The following is a 21,092-nucleotide window of genomic DNA, read 5'->3' on the forward strand; positions in this document are numbered from 1 at the left end:
CTTGTCATTAAAATTTGTAGCCTAGGTTTGTGTTTTTCTTTGGAATTATTTTGAATGTTTTACACAAGGTGAACTAGTTTAAAGTGATTTTCTCTGTTAATAAGGTATTCATGAAATTACATTTGCACATCTTTTCAGTCTGAGTATAACTCAAGAGGTACATCATCTACTTATCAGTAGGTTGGTGGTTTGATCCCTGGATGCTTCAGTTTGCATGTCAACTATACTTCGACAAGATCCTAATCCCGAGTTCTCCCAGTGCATCCATCAGAATGTGAGTGAATGTTAGAAAAGCTCTCAAGGATGAAACAGCTTGTGTGAATGCAGCTTGTTATATAAGGTCCCCTCACAGAAACGATGTTCCAGCAGCACAACATCTGTTCACCTTTTTTATTTATGTATTTTATACTTAGTTTGTGTTTTTGGTGATTCTTATGTTTCTGTTACTCTGGATAATCCACAGATGGTTTTGGTCCTACTTCTTAGGAAAAATTGTTGACACTGTATTCTGATGATTAAGGGATGCAGTTTGGTAATTTCTGTGTCTCCTGGGTATCTGCAGTGTTTTAACATCTTCTTGTCCTTTTTGTTTCTTTGTTTCTTAGTAATGGAAATTGAAACACTCCATAACAAAATCAGGTCCAGGAAGCTCTTTGATTTTGCTTTCTTCTATATAACAAATGGCTTCAATTACAATTTTGTTAGGCTGCCACAAGCTTCCGTAGATAGACTTGGAAAAAGTGTGTAAAATGCAACTCTCTGTCCTGTCTACCAGATGCTTGGTGAGTAGTGGGATAAGGAATGTTAAAAGTTGTGACTAAATTTGGAATTCTGATGCATCCCCACCCAAAGTGAAAGCACATGAGCATGTATACCACTCACTGCAGCACTGGATTATATATGTTTTTAACCTGTGACACGCTAAAAGAAGTCAAAAATAGCCTTCCAAAGAAAAACAAATAACAGATAGCACATTTACTTCCACACCATATTTCCTGTAGAAAAATGCAGAGCATTCGAGAGTGCAGCACTTGCCTGTCAGCCAGCAATATTTATTATATCCAGACATTTTAAAAAATCAGTGATTACGAAACATTACTGTGCATTCACCTCTGACTAACTGTTCCAGCATGAGCAGGAAGAACAGACTAATGTGTGTGTGTCCGTGTGGGGAAAGAGTTAAGTGACTTTCCATATCCTCAATGATAACTTGGAAAAAGAGACAAGGAAAAAAGTGAGAGGGAGGGTGAGTGGACATGTGTGTTCATGAAAAGGAAGTCTGTCCAGACAGTGTCAGATGACATCATCGTCTCCAACGCTTTGTGTGTTTATGTGTGTGCGTAGGAGGGAGGCAGTCTTTTAGTATAAATAGGCAAACCGCTGTCAGTATTTCAAACTCAGGGACCAGCAGAGAACAAACCTGAACAAACAGGGATTTGAAATACTACACTGGACACACGCCAACTACAAGGTAAGGACCTGAACCTGACAGTTCAGACTAGCTTATACATACAGGCACACACAGCATTACAAGGAATTAGAAGGGAAATTGTTATTTAATACAATAAAGTGTAATTTAGCCTCTTGAATAGTTTTCAGTTGATCTTGTCCACATCCATAAATTACACCATCAATCACATGTGCACAGCTTTTTTTAATACAGATGTCTATAATGTTGACTTGCATTCAGTTCCTAAGAACAAACTGAATCTGTTATAAATCCTATCCTGAATTATTATTATTAAGTTTATTATTATTAAATCTCATTATCCTGAGTCAGTGTTTGACTGAAGCACAGTTAGAAGTGGACTAATATATTCTTCTTCTTTTCTTTCTTTTTTTTTTACATCTACCAGTTGTGGCTAGTTTGACACGTTTTCTTTCTGTCTTTATTTATTTTCATACTCTTTGCTGGAACCTTTCTGTATGCAAGTTTTTACAGTCATAATTTTAAGACATCATTTTATGGCCAACTTTTGACAGGTCTCTAACCTTTCTCTGTACCACTGTGTAATCCAGTGCAGTTTCTTACTAAGAATCAGAAAGGATCTACAGACACAAGGTTAAACAAAAATCCACTCCTCTTTAAATGGATACAATACCTATTTCTAAAGAATGCATCAGTTTTAGTGATGTAGTGTACAATCACTGCGAGAAAAGCTGTTTGAGAAGAAAGGTTATACTTGCAGGTGTCAGATACAGAGTGTCTGCTGCATACTGAATCACCACTATTCATATTTGATGAAATTCTCATTTTTCTTTTCCAGAATGCTTTGTGTATATATTTTCCTGGTGCTGGCTCTGAGCAGAGTGGGACTGAGTTCTCTGCAGGATAAGCAGACTGATTTTGGGCTGAAGGTCTTCTACCAGTTGGCCCAGGAGTCAACAGACAAGAATGTGGTCTTGTCCCCATATGGCGTGGCCTCTGTTCTGGCCATGGCTCAGCTTGGTGCAAATGGAAACACCAGCAAGGCCTTAACTACAGCTATGGGTTTTTCTCTGCAAGGTGAGTGACATCTAGATCCAGACAACAAAGTGGGACTGCGGCAACAGGAACAGGTTACAGGAAATAATGAGAATATATCCATAAAGTTTTTAGCATCAGGACAACAATATGGCACTATTTACTGTTTTTACACATACTGTAGCGTTTGCAAAAGAAAGTTTGTAACTAAGTTAAAGAAAGATTAAAAAAAGGTAGTTTTGTGACTTTGGTAGACTAGAGCATGTCAAGACCATAACCATGAAAAAACAAAACTCGTCCCGCAGAGCGGGGGATGCTTCGGCAGCAGTGGCTTCTGCAGCGGGGCCTGTCCACTGAGGAAGGGGTAGAAATAGCCAACGGGGTGATGGTGGAGAGGAAGATGAATCTGGAGAAGAGATATCACCGGACCTTGGCCAAGGCCTTCAAGACCAACCCTCACCAGGTGGACTTCACGAAGCCAGACCAAGCCATCAGCGTTATCAATGCATGGGTCTCAGATCACACTGCAGGTATATTCATATAGCAGACTCAAACCCGTCTGAAACCTCCATCAGCTTTGATTTCTGCTGATGTCTATCTTTGTGTCCATCTTTGAAATCGTTTGGTCATCTCTTCTGCAGGTCTTATCCCTGAATTCTTGCAGTCTGGATCTCTGACTGATCAGACACGCCTCATCCTCCTTAATGCGCTCCACTTCCAGGGGCTCTGGAAAATTCCCTTTGACCCAAAACTGACACAGGAGAGGATGTTCCACTGTGCTAATGGCAGCACTGTGCCAGTCCACATGATGAGAATCACCAACCGCTTCAACTACGGTGGGCCACGTTGTTGCACTTGTTTATCAAACGGTTCCACAGATGACTAAGGTCTCTATCTGTATTTACTCATTAAGGCCTTTCTTTTCCCCTCAATTAACAGGAGAGTTTGTAACCGCTGATGGAGTGGATTACGATGTGATTGAGGTCCCATATGAGGGCGACTTACTGAGCATGCTCTTGGTGTCTCCCTTTGAGCCTGAAGTTCCTCTGAGCACGCTCAGTGCAGATCTGAGCAGCCAGAAGATCCGACAGTGGAGGACAGAGCTCAGGAATGTCAGGAGGCAGCTGGCCTTGCCTAGGTAAGAGTGGTCAGAGTGTATCTTTGGAGCTAACAATAAATTATATTGATTCATATTGATTATCACAAGGCTGTCAGCCTAAACAAAACACAAGAAACTGAAAGACTGGTGTTTTGAAGGTTTACTCTGGACTCCGAGGTGAATCTGAAGACTGCGCTAGTTAACATGGGACTAGGAGACATCTTCAACCCAGCTACTGCAGACTTCACACGCATCACCTGTAAGTCAACCTTTTTGTTAAATGTTCACCTCTCGGGGGTAACTGTAGTTCCCGAGGTGCAGCAGGTCATCTACCAATCAGAAAGTTGGAGGTTTGATCCCTAGCTACCCCAGTCTGTATGCCAAATATCCTCAGGCAAGATACTAACCCCAAGCTGCTCTCCGATGCATCCACTGGAGTATAATTAAGTGTGAATGTTAGATAGAAAGCACTTAAGCATATGAATGGTATAAATGAGATAAGTTGTATAAAGCACTGTGAGTGTTCGGGTAGATAGAACAGTGCTATCAGTGCTATCATCTTGGAGTCAGGAATGTCTCCAAGATTCCTTACAAACTTGGAGTCATGAGTGTATTGTGTTGTTATATGAACAAATCGGAGTGTGTTACAGATAGAATTCAAACAACTGAACTGTTTAACACGAACGGTGTTTTAATGAGGTCCAGCAGGACAAACAAAGAGATGAGTCCAGAAGATAGTTCATGACCATCACTAAAGCTGTTTCTGCACTATGATACACTCTTAATCCTGACTGGAGCTTTTGAAATAAACCAGTCTTTCAGAGATGATCACTCAGTTTTTTTTTTATATCTATCTATCTATCTATCTATCTATCTATCTATCTATCTATCTATCTATCTATCTATCTATCTATCTATCTATCTATCTATCTATCTATCTATCTATCTATCTATCTATCTATCTATCTATCTATCTATCTATCTATCTATCTATCTATCTATCTATCTATCTATCTATCTATCTATCTATCTATCTATTCATTACAACCACCTTAAAAGCCTGTGTGTCAAGACTGTCCATATTTAAAATTGAAGCATTTTAAGCCTTAATGATAGATTATAAATAAGCAGATAAAAAAATTTAAGGTTTAAAAAAAACTACATAATGAAAAAAACAAACATATTTTATGTAATTGTTTTTTTCTTTATTTACTCATTTGTTTTTGTTTTTTTTTTGTGTTTTTCCCTCTAGTGGATCAAAGGCTGTGTGTGTCGAAGGTCCTGCAAAAACTGAAAATTGAGGTGAATGAAGAGGGAACCAAAGGAGCAGCATCAACAGGTACCCTCATTTCTCAAGTCTATATATTTTTATTTGTGGCACAGGTGATATAATTGATTTTTTATGGTAGTATGGAACATAATATGATGTAAGCTAAAAGGGGATGTTGAAAATAGGCAAAAGAAGCAGAGTTCTTAATGTTTATAGATATTGATTTATAGACAGAGAAAATATTTTAATCATTTTTTGTGATTAATCATATTGTAACAAATACTTTTCAACAAAAAATGTATCAGGAGAACTATTTGAAGATAATGTGAGGGGTCCAAATGAGGTCCCCACATAAACCCAACACTGACCCCCCTTTCTTTTTCATTATTCTGTTAGCTGCTGTCTTGTTTTCTCGTATGGCCGTAGAGGAGATCATTCTAGACCGACCGTTCCTTTTCCTTATCCAGCACAAACTCACAGGTAACCTTTCACTAGAATAAAATTTTACAATACCAGACTGCTAATTGGTAGAGTGGCTCCCTAATGTTCTCCCTTTTATGTTTAGGTGCTGTTCTTTTCATGGGTCAGTTCAACCAGCCTCAGCAGTAACCCGCTCTGAAAACCTTTCATTCCCCTGCGTGAGGCTACTAAAATTCCACATGACCATCCAATGGATGACATATCTGACATATACTACTTACATCAGATGACATATTTGAAACTGTAAACTTTATCACTGGAAGGTTTATTTACAACATTATTGAAAAAGATTTTGCTAAATATATATATATATATATACACACACACACACACACACACACACACACACACACACACACATATATATATATATATCTTTATAGATTATTTATTTCTCTGAATGTTTCTGAGTGATAAAACATATTGTGATATAAAGGAAAGTGAACATATGAGGTATTTCACCTGTTTCTGATACAAAAGATATTGATTTAATTGTAAGGGAGGGACGCTGAATGAATTAGTATTTATAAATAGTTATATTTTGATATTATTACTGTTAAAAAATATATTTCATATTTTTTGTTTGTTTTGTTCTTACATTTTTATTTCTGTCACTATGCTTGTATTTATTAAACTACTATATTTTTTACATTGTTGCAGTCTTTGAGGAGTTCTTTGAAAGGTTAACATTGACTTTTTCTGTTCTCCCCCTGAGTCAAGCATCAAAAGGCACCTAACAAATCAATATAGTTTCTACACATAACAGAAATATTAGTTCCCATTTCTTTAGTTGAATCTGCCAGAGATAAGCTTTGCACAAAACAGCATTTTTGTCCTATTAAGCTGCAAAATAGGTATTAGCTGAAAACCTGAACAGCATGGTGTGCAGTGACTGAGGAAACTAGACAAGTGGAAGACAAAAGCATGTCTAAAAAAAATCTGTATCTATCTACAGTAGATGAACAGTATCTGAAAGAAAGATATAGGGTGGGGTAGAGTCCCGACACTGACACCGACCCACAGGCTGTCCCATATGGACCAAGACCTACAGCCAAAACAGAAGTTTATGATTTAACACCAGGGAGGGCACTTCTATTTTTAACTGGTTCAGCTATTCTGGTCTTTGATAGTGGTTCAGTGGCTGCAGAAATGCGCAGACCAATTGGATGGAAGCTAAGCCATACCACATGATACCACTTAACCAATCAACTCTGTGCATTCCAGGTGTTTAACACTGACTCTACAGGGCTAAGTTAGCAAGTTACACATGTGAAAAAGGTAAGTGAAGACGAAGAAACAGTCCGTGCATCACAGGAAGCCTGCAGCAGTCTAGGTCCAAATAAGGAAGGATTTAGAGTTACCAGATCGAGCACTGACTATATACTTTAGAAAAGAAGGCCTAAAAGCGGAAGACTCTGCGTCCCATCATATTTAGATACTAAGTATCTGGTTAGACACCATGTTGTGTCATCTGCTAGCGAGGAAAATCTATACTGTGACTTCAAATGATACTACTGAAAGCTTGTATAATGTAAACAGAATTGGTCCTAGCACAGAACCATGTGGAACTCAATCCGGTCTTTAAGTCTGACATCATTAGCTGTTTTGGGGTCCAAACTCCGCTTCAGGTCCCAAACTCAAACGAAAACTGCGGCATCACTGAGAGGAGGAGCCTGGGCTCGAACCACCAACCTTCCGGTTAGTATCTGACCTGCTCTACCAACTGAGCACAAGTCCCTAAAAAGCCACCCCGCTTTTTAGGGGTGCTGAAGTTCAGAATAAATAGAAAAAGATTTTAACATTTTAAAAACACAACAGCCTTATTAAACACAGAGTAGTTTTGACCCAGAAGCAGGGTTCATCCCGTCATCACTTAAAGACTGGATAATTAAACTTAGTGTGTAAGAGTCCACTGTCAGAGGCCATATAGGAAAGGATCTGTAACCTTCACTAAAGCTGTTTCTGTGCTGTGATGAACTCTGAAACCTGACTGAAACTCTTTTAATAGACCATTCCTCTGCAGATGATCGGTTAGCTGTTTAACTCTTTCAAGAATTTTTGAGATAAAAGGAATGCTGGAGAGTGGTCAATAATTACATAAGACAGCTGGGTCAGGTTACTGCTTTTTAAGTAATAGTTTAATGATTGCCACCTTAATTGCACATAGCCTATTAATAGAGATAGATGATCATATTTAAGATTAAAGCATTTACTAATTGTAATAGTTTGAGCAGTTGGTAAGAATGGGTAATGAGGTCTAATGGACACGTTGATGACCTGGAGGAAGCGATTACTAAAGTTATTTCAGATTTAGATTAGCTGAAGTGAAAGAGTCTAAATAAATATAAATGACATTTAAAGTAGCTTAAAATAATGATGTGTCTATGGCTTTGAGTATTTGTTCTTCAATAGATAAAATTTCATTTATTTATTTTTTAATCAATGAAGTTAAAGGAATGCTTGACTCAGCAGAGCTCTGACTTTTTGTGAGCGTGGCTTCAATGCTGAAGAGAAACCTGGTTTTTCGGTGTTTAATGAATGATGATGATGGAAAATCCTACCGCTACGGAGATTCTCTCTTTTTTTCTTTACCAGGGACTCAGTGTCCGCAGTTACACACGGTGAGGATGTAACACTACACTTCATACACTTTAAGATCATTCGAACCCTCCGGAAGTGAGACGAAATCATAAACGTCACGTTAGACGTGCCGGAGTGCGCATGCTCCTCGGATGTGGAAGTGCTTTGGCAGAAGCAACGGTCGGGGAAGGGTTTGCGCTTATTACAAGCGCAGTAGTTGAGCACCTCACACGGGAATGAACTTTCGGCATTAGTTCGGGTGTACGTCTGAGTGGGCAACGAGGGAGTACAGTCCGTTTGTAACGTGACACAAACGTTAAAAACCCCACAGAATGGTAAGTTATTACGTCTCACCTGCCTGGAAAAGTGTACGTGGAGGGTATGCTACGCTAATGCTATCAAGGTGTATGACTCCAGGAAGTCACCACCTGCGGTAACTACACCTGGCTTCTGTCAGCATAGCCTTGCAAGCTAACAGGCCAGCATAAGAAACATGCTTCATGCTTCTTACGCTGTATATAGCTTTCGTGCAGCTTGTGATCTGTGTGATGTTAGTCAGACTTTAGCATGACAGATACGGGACAAACTAGTGTGCCTGCCCTTGTTGCAGGTAATTAGTTTATCTGTAGGTTTTAGTTATCGTCAGCAACGGAGGTGATGCCGTGCTTCCTACTTTCTGCCAGCCTAGGGTTACAACATAAAGTAATGAAATAGGTTTCATTATGTGGCTAACTTTCTGCTTAACCTCAGCGCAGTTGTTTTTGAAACTCTGCGTGGCCGAATGATGTGACTGACACTGGTGATGTTAATATTACCTGCCATAGCTCCCACACTCGTCCCTGCCAAATAGACTGTAGACTGGTAACAGGCACATGTAAGTAAACATAATTAGTAAGTGATACGGGGGATTAGTATTGCCAAATCTGCAAAGTTTTAAAATAGCTGTAATACACATTACAGCTTAAGTTTATACCAGTGGTTTCATTATGTGATTGAAGTGTTATGTATATGGGTTTGCTTTAAATGCAGTATAAGACGTCTATGTGTGTAGGTAATATCAAACCAAAATATTAGACATTTGATGTCAGTTCCTCCCTTTCCTTTACCAGTGGGGAAACAGCATAGGATGATGAAACACTCGCCACATACAATCGCAATGTAAATTTGTCATGGCCATTATGTTATTATAGACTTTCATATCCATTCCATCCATCCATCCATTTGCTTCTGCTTATCCTTTTCAGGGTCGCGGGGGGTGCTGAAGCCTATCCCAGCTGACTTCACAAAGAATATTTAAAGATTGTCATCCTAGTGCAAGTCTTTAGTGACCAAATCCATTATTAATTTTGGTTTTAGTCCTAATTTGGTCTTCCAGCACCTGAAAAAGGTAACTGACTCTTCAACTGCTAAATGCTCCACTTTGTTCACCTTCTACTTTTGAACTGCCAGTTTTCAGTAGTGTACTTGGGACGTATCAGAGAGATATTGCATTAACAACTGAGGGATTTGGAGGGCGTGGGATAAGTAGACTGGAATTTAAATAACCTATTACAGAAAGCCATGAGGTTGTTTTATTTATGTTTTTTTGGTAGGTTTGACTGGATCACTGTAACATAAAATCATTTTAAAATGGCTATTTTATAATGCTGGCTTAACTCCCTATGTGTTTCATTGTGACACTCCCTTGGACCAAGTAGATATGGGATGATGATCTAATATAGACACCAAGTGGAGATTAGACCTTTTTTTTTAAATTGTGATTTGAGAAAACAATTTGGCATGCTATTCTCTTTTTTTGCAGTATATGTCTACTGAAATGTTTACCACAAGTTAAAGTCTCACAAAATGTCAGAGTTGATTTTTGAGTGCAGCACATCTCAGCCCAAGCATCTATTCTGCTGGATTTCAAACATGGTGCAGTTCTTTGTTATTTGAGCAGACAGGAGCCGCCGCGTGCTCTAAAAGATGTGCACTGTTGACATGGTTTAATTTCTAAAGACTCACAGTGCACACTGAGGTTTATTTGTCACCAAGGATGTGATTCTCTTGGGCTGACTTCAGATTTCACTGTATATTAAACTTTGAACCTGAACCTTTTCTAAGCAAGTAATCCAGACCACATTGCAAAACGTTGATACCATACCATTGATTCCTACCATATGATGCCATCTGCCTCTATTAATATGGGGCCCTCCTATTTATCCTCTTTATCATAATGGTGCAACACTTGAGCAGCCGCACTGATTATTTTATTGGAGCTGAAATAGTTTTGACCATATTTAACTCTTAATGACGTCCCTGTATTTCTTTGCTTTTGGGAGTTGAAAGAGCATTTGAACACAGAAATTGTTAATGATGTCAGACTTGATAATAATGTTTACAAAAAGAGCAAATGATAAAAAACTGTGATGAAGTGACTCATAATTGGGCACAAGAATGCAGTTAACAGGAAAGGTTCCTTTACTGGGCCAGTAATTCAAATTTACATTTATGTATTGACATGTACCTATACATTGAATACATGTTCTCATATATGCTGTACTGTCTTTTTGGGGGCTGTTCTGTTTTTGCATGTAGATGCGCTTCATGCTGCTGTTCAGCCGGCAGGGCAAGCTGCGACTGCAGAAGTGGTACACAGCCACAGCTGAGCGTGACAAGAAGAAGATGGTCAGGGAGCTGATGCAGATAGTGTTGGCTCGCAAACCAAAGATGTGCAGTTTTCTAGAATGGCGCGACCTCAAGATTGTCTATAAAAGGTAAAAGTGCCATGGGCAGTCCTGCATTTTGTACTCATCACATCATCACGTGCTTCTTGTGGTGCTTTCTTTACACTATTTTCATCTTTTCTCATTTTAACGTTACTGACAGTTGTTTCTAGAGTAGATATTTACAGTTTCATTTTCTTTTGTAGCTAACTCGTGCTATGAACTGCTGTTGATTTATCACTAATTATCAAGAAACTAAAGAAATGCACTAGTGCTTTTATACATTTAGGCAGTAGCCTTTATTGTTTAGAAATTTTTAAAAGAAATGTTAGTAACACAGTATTAAACATGTAAAAAGGATGAGATGTGGCAGTGCTTCGTCTCCAAGAAAGAAACAGCAGGAAGGAAAACTACATATTTGTCTGTATTTGAGTATTTCATTAAAATTAATGTCTGTTGGAAAGAGAAGCTGCTTTCATATAGATGGGGACGATAGGCCCACGTCCACCACAGTGGTACATGGTCTTTCACTGCCAGCCCAGCCCCCACTGGTGGAACACGTAGATGAACTATAAGTCTGCTTTGGCAAATTAGGTGAACTACTGCCTTTGAGCTCTAACTACAGAGAACCTAACCATGGCCTCATACATCCGGTGATCAGTGGAGGAATATGGGTGGCCCTGATCACCAGGGCCATGGGCTGGATTTGCATTGCCTTAACTGCCAGGAGCTCTTAGCATCAGGTCAAGTTACTACTGGCCTGCTTCCCTTGACTTCCCTGGTCAGAGAAACACATCTTAAGGACTTAAACCAGCTGTACCCAAGGAAAACAACTTGGTTTAGAAGATGCATCAGGTCTTTCTGTTGAATGTTACATTATTAGATTTTTATGAGTCATTTGAAATTTGAAGAAGCCTACACATTTCACACTATAGTAACTAATATAGTGACACAGTGGCCTCTCCTACTTCCCACTATGGCCAGCCACATCAGCTGGCTTTGCCACACCTAGCAGAGTTAATGGCTGAGTCCAATGTTGACACAACAAGCCTTAGAACATTTGCTTTTCTGCATCAGAGCTTTGGAAGGCATACTTGAGATTTTACAGACCGGACAAGTTCAGCTGAGGCGAAGGGAAGGAAATTAGACCAAAGAAGCATTGTCCCTGAGACTTTGTTGCATAAAACAACAACCATCTTATGTGGCACAGAACCACCCTTGACCATCACTAAAGAACGCATCCCCTCTACAAGTATAGTCTAACACTGGACTAAATCAGTGGTGCTAAACATAAGACCAGGGGAGCAGAATCAATCCAGCAAAGACACCAATTCAGCCCACTGGAGTCTTTGGAACATGTGATGGAGGGCATACATTTTTGGACTTTTAACTGTATTTTTATTTTTTTTTAATAATAATTTCTAACAATCTTTTCTGTTGATAAAGACTTCATCTACAGCCATTCATGCTACACCAGCATAAACATTTAATTGACAGGAAAGTTCCTGTTTTTCACTATCTACTATGGAGATTTCATCAATCAAAAAAACAAAAGTGATTCGTAAATACAGGACAGTCTGGGCAGTGAACTACAATTAGAATAGAATAGAATAGAATACTTTTATTTGTCAATTTCTTCAAATGTACTTGCCATACAAAGGAATTGAAATTACGTTTCACACTGTCCCATGCGTAGGCATTGACAACAATAAGGTGCAGATGCACAACAAAAACAAAAACAGCCCTAACAATGTCCAGGTAAAAGTTTTGAATAAAAATTACAAAAAATTAAGAGTCTGGCTCAGTGGAAGCAAAATATAAAGAAAGGATGGGTGGCTTAACACAGTACTCCAAGTCTATAGATAGGTTAGGTATACCTTTGTTAGGTACAACTTTTTAACTACTTGTTGAATGTCTAATCAGCCACTGACATTGCAGCAACCCAGTCCATGCATTTATGTAGACATGGTCAGCACCTCAGAATGGGGAAGAAATGTAATTCAGGTGACTGAATGTGGCATGGATGTTGCTCTGACGCACGCTATTCTGAGTGTTTCACAAATTGGTGATCTATTTTCTAACAACCCTCTTTAGAAATTAAAGGGAAAGTTCTGAAAAGGAGAAAATATGCAGGGAGCAGTGGGTCTTTGGGCAAAAATAACTTGTTCATTTCAGAGAAGAAGACTTCTTCTATCTGATAAGGGTTGTTGTAGCTCAGCAGGTATAGCACATTGTGCGCTAATCAGAAGGTTGGTGGTTCAATCCATGGCTGTTCCAAATACATATGTGCCAAATATCCCTGGGAAAGATACTAACCCCAAGTTGCTCTTCAATGCATCCATCTGAGTTTGAATGTGTGTGAATGTGGTAGAAAGCATGTACAGAGAAAAATAAGAGCTTGTGTAAATGGGTGAACAAGACAAGTTGTATAAAACACTTTGAATGCTCAGGTGGAGTAGAAAAGAGCTATATAAGAACCAGTCCATTTACCATAGTACCAACATAACCCTGCATTACAGCCAAAGTATGCAAAAGACAAGATGGCAGCAGCAGACCACACTGGGTGCCATTCCTTTGTATGTGCTCACCAAAATAGGGAAATAGAATATTGGAAGACAATTGTGTGGTCTGTTGAGCTTCAGTTTCTTATCCGACGTTTGGATGAGAGGGTCAGAGTTCGACATAAATAGTATGCAAGCATGGGGCTATCCTACACTGTATGAAATGTTCAGGCAGGTGTTAAATGGGATCATTACCTGAGTATTTTTCCTGACCCGTCCAACCCTTATGCTCACATTGTGCCCATCCTGTGACGACAGCTTCCCCCAGTCACCTGGTTTGTTGAACATGACAATGAGTTCACTATACTCACATCGCCCCCACTGTCACCAGATATTAATTCAATAGAACACCTTTGGGATATTGATATAATAATGAGATATTGATGTGTTAATAACCAAAACGCAAGCACAACTTGGAGGTTACAACACAACTAGGCAAACAATGCATTTAAAACAGAAAGCAGAATTAAGGATTTAATCATTTAGCCCACTTACCTTGGACAAATTACAAAATCAGGCAAGTCAACAAGATCAGGGGGATAAGTGACTGATTAAAACACAGATGCTACTTCATAGGTCAGCACCCAAACACAGGTTATTGGACTGAAAGAACTCTGCACGCTTGCTCTGTCTGGCAGCCCTACACAGGTATGGTAAACTGTCATACTTCGACTGTATGTACATTTCTGTTGTTGTTGTTGTTGTTGTTGTTGTTCTTCGTCTTTCTTTCTTTTTTAAAATCTGTGATGAATTTTGAGGCAGAAAGTCTTAACTGGATCTCACAGCAGGCAGTCTGCGGCCTTGGTGGTTTTTGTTAACTTGAGAACGAGGCGACATTGGGTTTTCAAATTGATACCATAGGTGAATCTACTTAATATGTTTGAGTTTCAATCTCAGTGGCCTTAACATAAAGGTCAGAGGTTACGTTTTCTGCAAATCTAGTGAATGCGATAACTTGAGAACAAGGCAATGTAGGATTTTAAAATTGTTTCTACTTTTGTGTATATTGTCTTGCAGGTATGCCAGCCTTTATTTCTGTTGTGCCATTGAAGAGCAAGACAATGAGCTGATCACACTCGAAGTTATACACCGTTTCGTAGAGTTGCTGGATAAATATTTTGGCAGTGTAAGTCACATGTGCATCTTAATGTGATTTTTCTGATTTGCATGTGAATTACTTTGAAGGAAGAGACTAGTTGACGGCATATGAATCCTGCTTCCGGGTCCAAACTACTCTGCGTTTATTAAGGCTGTTGTGTTTTTGGCATGTTTTAATGCTTTGCATCTTGTTCTGTTTAATCAGAACAAGCCCCTAAAAATAGTCCATGATCACTGTCGACCTGTCTGGGTTTTCATTACTACTATTCATCTGCAACACTTTTTAAAGCTCAGTTTTAAAACCTTACCATGTAACTACAACCCAGCTGCTCAGACACCAAAAATTTGAATGAGTCAGAAAAGAATCACTCTGAGGCAAATAAAGATTGGAATGGGAACATGAAGCTGAAGATCAGGAACTTAACATGGAAACAGGAACAGGAAAAACTTATATTTCATCCTCCAGCTTCACTGTGCTAATGTTTTTATATCATGCTAACTATAGCTCTGTAGCTAGCCAGCATGTAGCAAACCATTATATTCCAGCTAGCCCAACTTCAGTAACCCTACAAAGGTCAGTGCGGTTTAGTTTTTCTGTCCTCATTTAAGTGACAGCAGTGCTGTAAGTTTGATTTTTTTCTTTCTGAAATCTCTCAGAGCATGGTATATTTACATGGAAACTAGCAAGCTAACTTCCTGCTAACTTCTAACTGCTGAATTTAATAAATGCTGTTTTCATGGATGCTTGGATGTTAAACTTAATTGTTACACCTGGTAAAGTTGCAACACTGATCATTTTATTAAAGATGAAAGCATTTAGACAGTTTAACTCATTGATGCCGCAGTGATCGTTTGACATTTCGTTTGACATTTTGTCCAGGGGTAACAATAATTCTTAGTACAGCAACTTATCCTTAGTTGGTTTAAGTAAAAATGTACTCCTATAATACATGCAGTCACTCTTTGAATCATTTTGTATACGTTTTCTAAAATTATTATTGTCAGAAAGATAAATGTCTACTTGTTAAAATGTACTCACAATGAATTCAAACATAATTTTGTTTGAATTCTCAAAAGGGAAAAGTTGAAAGACCATTCTGAGACTTTCCCTGGCATGGTAAAGAGTGGCGTTTTGTGTATGTGTAGGTATGTGAGCTGGACATCATCTTTAATTTTGAGAAGGCCTACTTCATTTTAGACGAGTTCCTGATGGGAGGAGAGATTCAGGACACATCTAAAAAGAGTGTCCTCAAAGCCATTGAACAAGCTGACCTACTGCAGGAGGTAAGCTGGGCTTCAGAGTTGACATGACTCAAGAAGACGATGCGTTAAAGTTAGTGACCTGTGAGTTATCACTGAAAAGTCAGTCACAAGTCATGGACTGACTGTGGGACACATTTTGTTGTGTTAATGATCACCAGACTAACTTCAGTTTGGAGTTGTGCAGTTTGTACACTCTGCATATGTAAATTTGTGTCGTTTTTGTTCCTCCCTGGTCGGTGAAAAAACAGTTTTGTGTAAGTTTCCTCTCTGCCTGCACTCTGAGTCAGCTAGCCCTAACTGTTGCATTCTTTTTTGCATATAATACAGTAATACTAATATAAATGGCATACGGTCATCTTTCTACGTATGCCTGTGAGAGGTGACAGCTCCATGCAATGTGAATGGAACAATTTGTTGTCTGTAATTTAAGTTGCGTCTTCCATTTGTTTATCTTTTCAGGAGGACGAATCACCGAGAAGTGTACTGGAGGAGATGGGCTTGGCATAGCCCACAGCAGCGTTATGGGAGAATATAGAAGGCAGGGGGTGGGTCAGTGTAGGGTAGAACATGCATCAACTTGACAGTACTGGTACTATGTATATGTGAATGGGGACTGATATACACTGTTTAACTGGGGGAGAGACTCAGTTAGTGGAAGAACCTTGCAGTGCCAGGCCCTTTAGCTCTGGGTGGGTGGGTGATAGTGTGCGTGTGTGTGGGTGGGGAGGTCACTTCTATGTGGCTGCCAGAGTTGTGTGTTTATATTCTTTTTAAGGAGTAAGGCAGAGTCCAGCTAAGAAAATAACCCACAGTGTTTACCACTGTGGGTTATATACACTTCAGCAAAGTAACATTTTGCTGAATGTTTATCACAGTATTGTGATTTTGCAGTGTGACTGGGCTATGATACAAAAACTGGTTGAGCAGGCACATTATGTCATGAAGCTTTGTCAGGTACTGACTATGGGCTCACTTGAGTAGTAAGACTGTAATAAATATTTAATGTCACTACGAGTGCTACTAGTGAATTTTAAAGCATTGACGATGGTAAGTTGGGGAAAAAACACTTAATTTATACATACATTTAACAACATTTAATGTCATTCTGTTATTTAGATAATCCATTCGCTCGTATGATGGCTTGTGTTCCTGCCTTGTACAGTATATTTACACCATGTTAAGAAATGCAGGCGCTACATAAAACAGTGAAGAAATTAAAAACAAAACAATTACAAGAATTAGACATTTTAATTTTCTGGCTCCACTCAAATTGTTCTTGTACTAGGTAATCAATTGGTGTGTGAATATATCACGTTTATTTCAGGTGTTTAATATTTTTAGATTGTATGAATATTCCTTGTTATTGGCCCATCTTTCATTGCACAACTTTGATAAACTGATAGTGAAGAATAAACCAAAGACATTTTAGAATGGCATCAGAACTAAAAAAAAAGGATCTTATTTACATTTGAACCATTAATATGTACTGTATCCTGATGAGGTGGAAATGTCATATGCAGTTTAAGAAAAGTGCAACTTAGAATGAGAAGGAACACAGGTAAAGGTCAGAGTTGAAAGTTATAGGAGGGACATGCTGTGTGCAGTGGTTACTTGTTTGGGCTGGGGTGAAATTACAAGGCAGATAGAATTATCTAGCTTAACTATATTTTATTGTTCTGTAAATGTTTTACAAAGTTTTGTTTTCAGTGTGACATCTGTGTGAAAAACAGACTTTTGCTGAATGAGCAGTGGGCAGTAATGGAACGGGTCATTCAAAATCAGTTGAACAAGTTGAAAAATTTCCAGGCTGATACCCCTGACAAAATTCCAGGATAATAGACTTCTTAATAGGGATGGGTACCGGTATCGGTTCTGACATAAATGGTAGTAACCAGACCGAAAAGCAGCGCACATTTCGGTGCTTTATTTCGGTGCTTTTTTTTTTTTTTTTTCCTGAGATGTCATGCACTTTGGATTCCAGCCAATCATTTTACCTTTGCGAGCGTAGTAGGCGGGCCCAGGTACGTACATTCTTTTAGAGCAGAGCTACAGATTAAAAATGCCCAAGGCGAAGCGGTCAAAAGTCTGGCTGTACTTCACAGCAAAAGATTAAAACTCAGCAGCCTGCAACAAGTGCTTTAAGCTGATACTGTGCAAAGGAGGTAACACCTCGAATCTGATGAAACACCTGGCGACGCATAGCGTTTTTTTAAAAGCCGAGAAAAGCGCCGTATTTGATAGCTTGCTGCGAGACCTCACACCGTGCACATCTCTGCCGTTCCTCTTCTCTGCGTGAGTAGCTTAATGTTGTTCGTGTGTAATTTACGTTGAGTAGGCTAACCACGTTATTACATTAATGCATGTAAGGTGAACTAGCAAACACCGTCGTAGTTACATGCAGCTGTCTTCTTGTTTGATGACAGGTACTCCCTTCACCCTGGCCAAAAAGGCTAAAATGACCAAAGAAAAAGTGGAAAACAGCTAAACATGAGAGGTTTTTGGACCAATTTTGTGTTCTCCATTCTTTAAGCACCGGTTTGAGCACCGTTTAAGCACCGGCACCGTTTCAAAAGTACCGGTTTGGTACTTGTATCAGATAAAACCTAAACGATACCCATCCCTACTTCTTAATAGATAAACTGCTAAAACGATTACAGTTTACACACACACACACACACACACACACACACACACACACACACACACACACACACACACACCTTGCACCAAGGCGTTAGAAACAGATAGCTCCTCACACCATTCTTGAAACATTTTTGCTTTGTGGCAGCGAGGGTTATCCTGCTCAAATAGGCCACAGCCATCAGGGATTACAATTTCAGTGAAAGGATGTACATGGTCTACAACAAGGCTTTGGTTGGCTGTACATGTCAAAGTAACATCCACATGAATGACAGGACTCAAGGTTCCCCAGCAGAACCTGGCCATTCCCAGAAAGCATGATTCCCAGACCAGGCTACCTTCTTCCATGGCACCACGGTCAATTCAGTTTCATTTCAATTAAATGGCACCAAATCACAACAGCAGTTGCATTAAGGCATTTAAGTTCTGATGCTCAAGTGCCCATTGTTGGTGTTTTTGGTGATGGATGGGTCATGAGCACCCATATTGTTCTGCTGTTATGTAGTTCCATACCCAACAAAATGCAATGCACTGTTTTTCAGTAACCTTTCAGAACCAATATTTTGGGGGCAGTTTAAGCCTACAGTACCTTGTCTGTTGGACCAGCCACACGGGCCAGCCATTGCTCCTCAGATGAACTGGTGAGCCTTGGCCGCTCATGACCCTGTCACTGGTTCATCGCTAGTCCTTTTCAACCACTTTTGACTACTGCAGACTGAGAACACTCCATAAGAGCTGCAGTTTTGGAAATGTGCTGATCCAGTGGTCTAGCTATCACAATTTGGCTCTTGTCAGACTCCCTCTGTAATTAGAAAGCATTCCTGCCGCCAGGTGCAGATTAATATCAGCTAATTCTCAAGTCCCAACTGATGGCCTATAAAAAGGTGTCACACAAGGAACATCTCATGTTGTGTAAAACCAGTGTGCTCTGTCAAGAGCTTCGCAAGCTTGTTACAAAATATACTGATGGCATTGGTTACAAAAGGATTTACTAAAACTGTTGAAGGTTCCAGTGTGCTATGTTGGGGTGGTGAGAGTGGTGAAAACCTGCTACTGGTTGAGCAGTTACCAGAGACTGTAAGACAAGACTGACCAACCTGTGCACTCCCTTGATTGACCATAAGAAAGCCTATGACTCAGTGCCTCACTCATGGATCCTGGGATTCCTCTGACTGTACAAGACAGGACCATAAGGAATTTGATGGGGATTTGGCGAACACTAGAGGTCAGCTTCAAGTGCAGGATTTACCAAGGAGATGTTCTGCCCCACACTACTGTTCTGCATAGGCCTGAACCCCCGTCAGCCAGATCATCAAACAGGCTGGCCAAGGACTTAAGCAATTATTAGCCACCTCCTCTACACGGATGATATCAAGCTGTATGCCAGGAGTGAAGGAGACACTGGTTCACTGATCCACACCACCAGGATCTACAGCAAATGTTGATCTTAAGGGGCTGGACTAGTGAAACTCAACGTCACTGTAAAGAAGTTACATATTTACATAATTTCCTTAGGGATTAATAAAGTATGCTGATTCTGATTCTGAACTGTTTCTAGATGGTAAAGAAAAAGCTGCTGTGACAAATCTGTCAGCATGACTCTTTGGTTTTCAGTGTAAGAAATAAATGTGTAAAGTTCTGGTAGCTCATTGCTCAGACTCCATTTTTTTGATATACGTTTAGTTGTTTTTTCATTCAGTTGTTTTTGCTTAATTATTTTGTGTAGTATGAAGCGTTTTTATCAGTGGGGAAAGCTGTAAAACTTATGCAACTAAAGTTTAGGGTAACAAATTTTTCTTGTGCTTGTTTGTGGTGAGCAACAGATCAAACAGGGTAAGAATTATAAATGGCTTGAAGCATGTATTCTGGCCTGTGAGACTTTTCTATTCATTGTTTTCAGAAAAGCCTTATTTTTTATGCATTTATTACTATATGGGAGAGCACACATCAGCTTTAAGGCCTGGACAAGTTTGAAACCTTTTGTCCTCCATAATGGCAAATGGCTGAAAATAAAATCTGGTGTCACTTTAGCCAGCTCCTAGTTTGATAGATTCTGCACTCAGCAGTCTTCAGTATTATTTAAAATGCAGCCAAGTGCTGCTTAGTTTACTTTTTTCACTCATTTTTCCCAACACCTTAGCGTTTAAATCCGGCACCCTTGTCTCTGTGTACTAAGCCTGTACCACTACACTTGTTGTCTTTGTAACGTCTGCCCCCTTCCTATTTTAACATAATGATATGATCCCAGATTGCCTGCATGGTGTGCCCATCGGAATAAAGTCCCATCCCTGCCTGCATGGCTTCTCCGCAGGGCCGAAGATTCTGTTTCTACTGAGGACCATCAATAACTGACGTGAAATTATCTAGGGCCGGATATAATCATATGCAGGCTACTTCCAGCCCATTTGGACTTGAGAAGTGTAGTTGGATCGTTAAAAGAAAAGGGGGAGGGGGTAGTCCCATAGACAAATAGGAACGAACCATGAAATAAGCTGGCCAAAAGAGGAGATAGAAGCCACTGACATGCATGCAGCACCCTAAGACTGTACACTAAGAAGGAGGAAGGTGGCCAAGGCTAGTGAGTGTCAGAACTGCTACCCAGGATGAGACAATGAACATCCACAAGTACTTCAGGAAGATGGCCACAACTGAGAGTGTGGTTAGTTAATATCTCAGGCAGCAGAAATTTGAGAAGAGGAGCATCATGGATCTACAGGACCCTGCATGGTATATACGGCCGGCAGAAGAAGTGGCTGATGTCCAGAAATCCTACCAGTGGCTGGACAAAGGTGAACTGAGAGAAAGGCACTAATCATGGCAGTGCAGGAACACACTCTGAGCACTAGACTTTACGGTCTATCACACAAGGCAAGACCCCAAGGGCGGGCTGTGCAAAGATGCCCCTGAGCACATATAACAACAGGGTGCTAGA

General features: G+C 39.7%; 2 protein-coding genes across 3 annotated transcripts; both read left to right on the forward strand.

The window, feature by feature from the left end:
- Positions 1-1,396: 1,396 nt before the first annotated feature.
- On the forward strand, positions 1,397-5,962 carry LOC143416610 (plasminogen activator inhibitor 1-like). The gene is made up of 9 exons (XM_076882032.1): positions 1,397-1,471; positions 2,268-2,506; positions 2,770-2,994; positions 3,106-3,300; positions 3,404-3,602; positions 3,722-3,822; positions 4,816-4,902; positions 5,230-5,313; positions 5,399-5,962. Exons 2-9 carry the CDS (start codon positions 2,269-2,271, stop codon positions 5,440-5,442), a joined length of 1,173 nt encoding a protein of 390 aa, XP_076738147.1. The 5' UTR covers positions 1,397-1,471; position 2,268; the 3' UTR covers positions 5,443-5,962.
- Positions 5,963-8,039: 2,077 nt separating this feature from the next.
- Positions 8,040-19,804, forward strand: LOC101480772 (adaptor related protein complex 1 subunit sigma 1). 2 transcript variants are annotated; one of them, XM_014411806.4, is made up of 6 exons: positions 8,041-8,228; positions 9,138-9,280; positions 10,471-10,649; positions 14,177-14,285; positions 15,404-15,541; positions 15,980-19,804. In XM_014411806.4, the coding sequence occupies exons 3-6, from the start codon at positions 10,471-10,473 to the stop codon at positions 16,025-16,027; spliced, it is 474 nt and encodes a 157-aa protein (XP_014267292.1). In that variant the 5' UTR covers positions 8,041-8,228; positions 9,138-9,280; the 3' UTR covers positions 16,028-19,804. The 2 variants fall into 2 exon arrangements, with proteins under 2 accessions (XP_014267291.1, XP_014267292.1); XM_014411805.4 differs by lacking the exon at positions 9,138-9,280 and having other exon boundaries at positions 8,040-8,228.
- Positions 19,805-21,092: the final 1,288 nt, after the last annotated feature.

This window comes from Maylandia zebra, linkage group LG3, assembly GCF_041146795.1.
Source record: "Maylandia zebra isolate NMK-2024a linkage group LG3, Mzebra_GT3a, whole genome shotgun sequence".
Classification (NCBI taxonomy): Eukaryota; Metazoa; Chordata; class Actinopteri; order Cichliformes; family Cichlidae; genus Maylandia; species Maylandia zebra.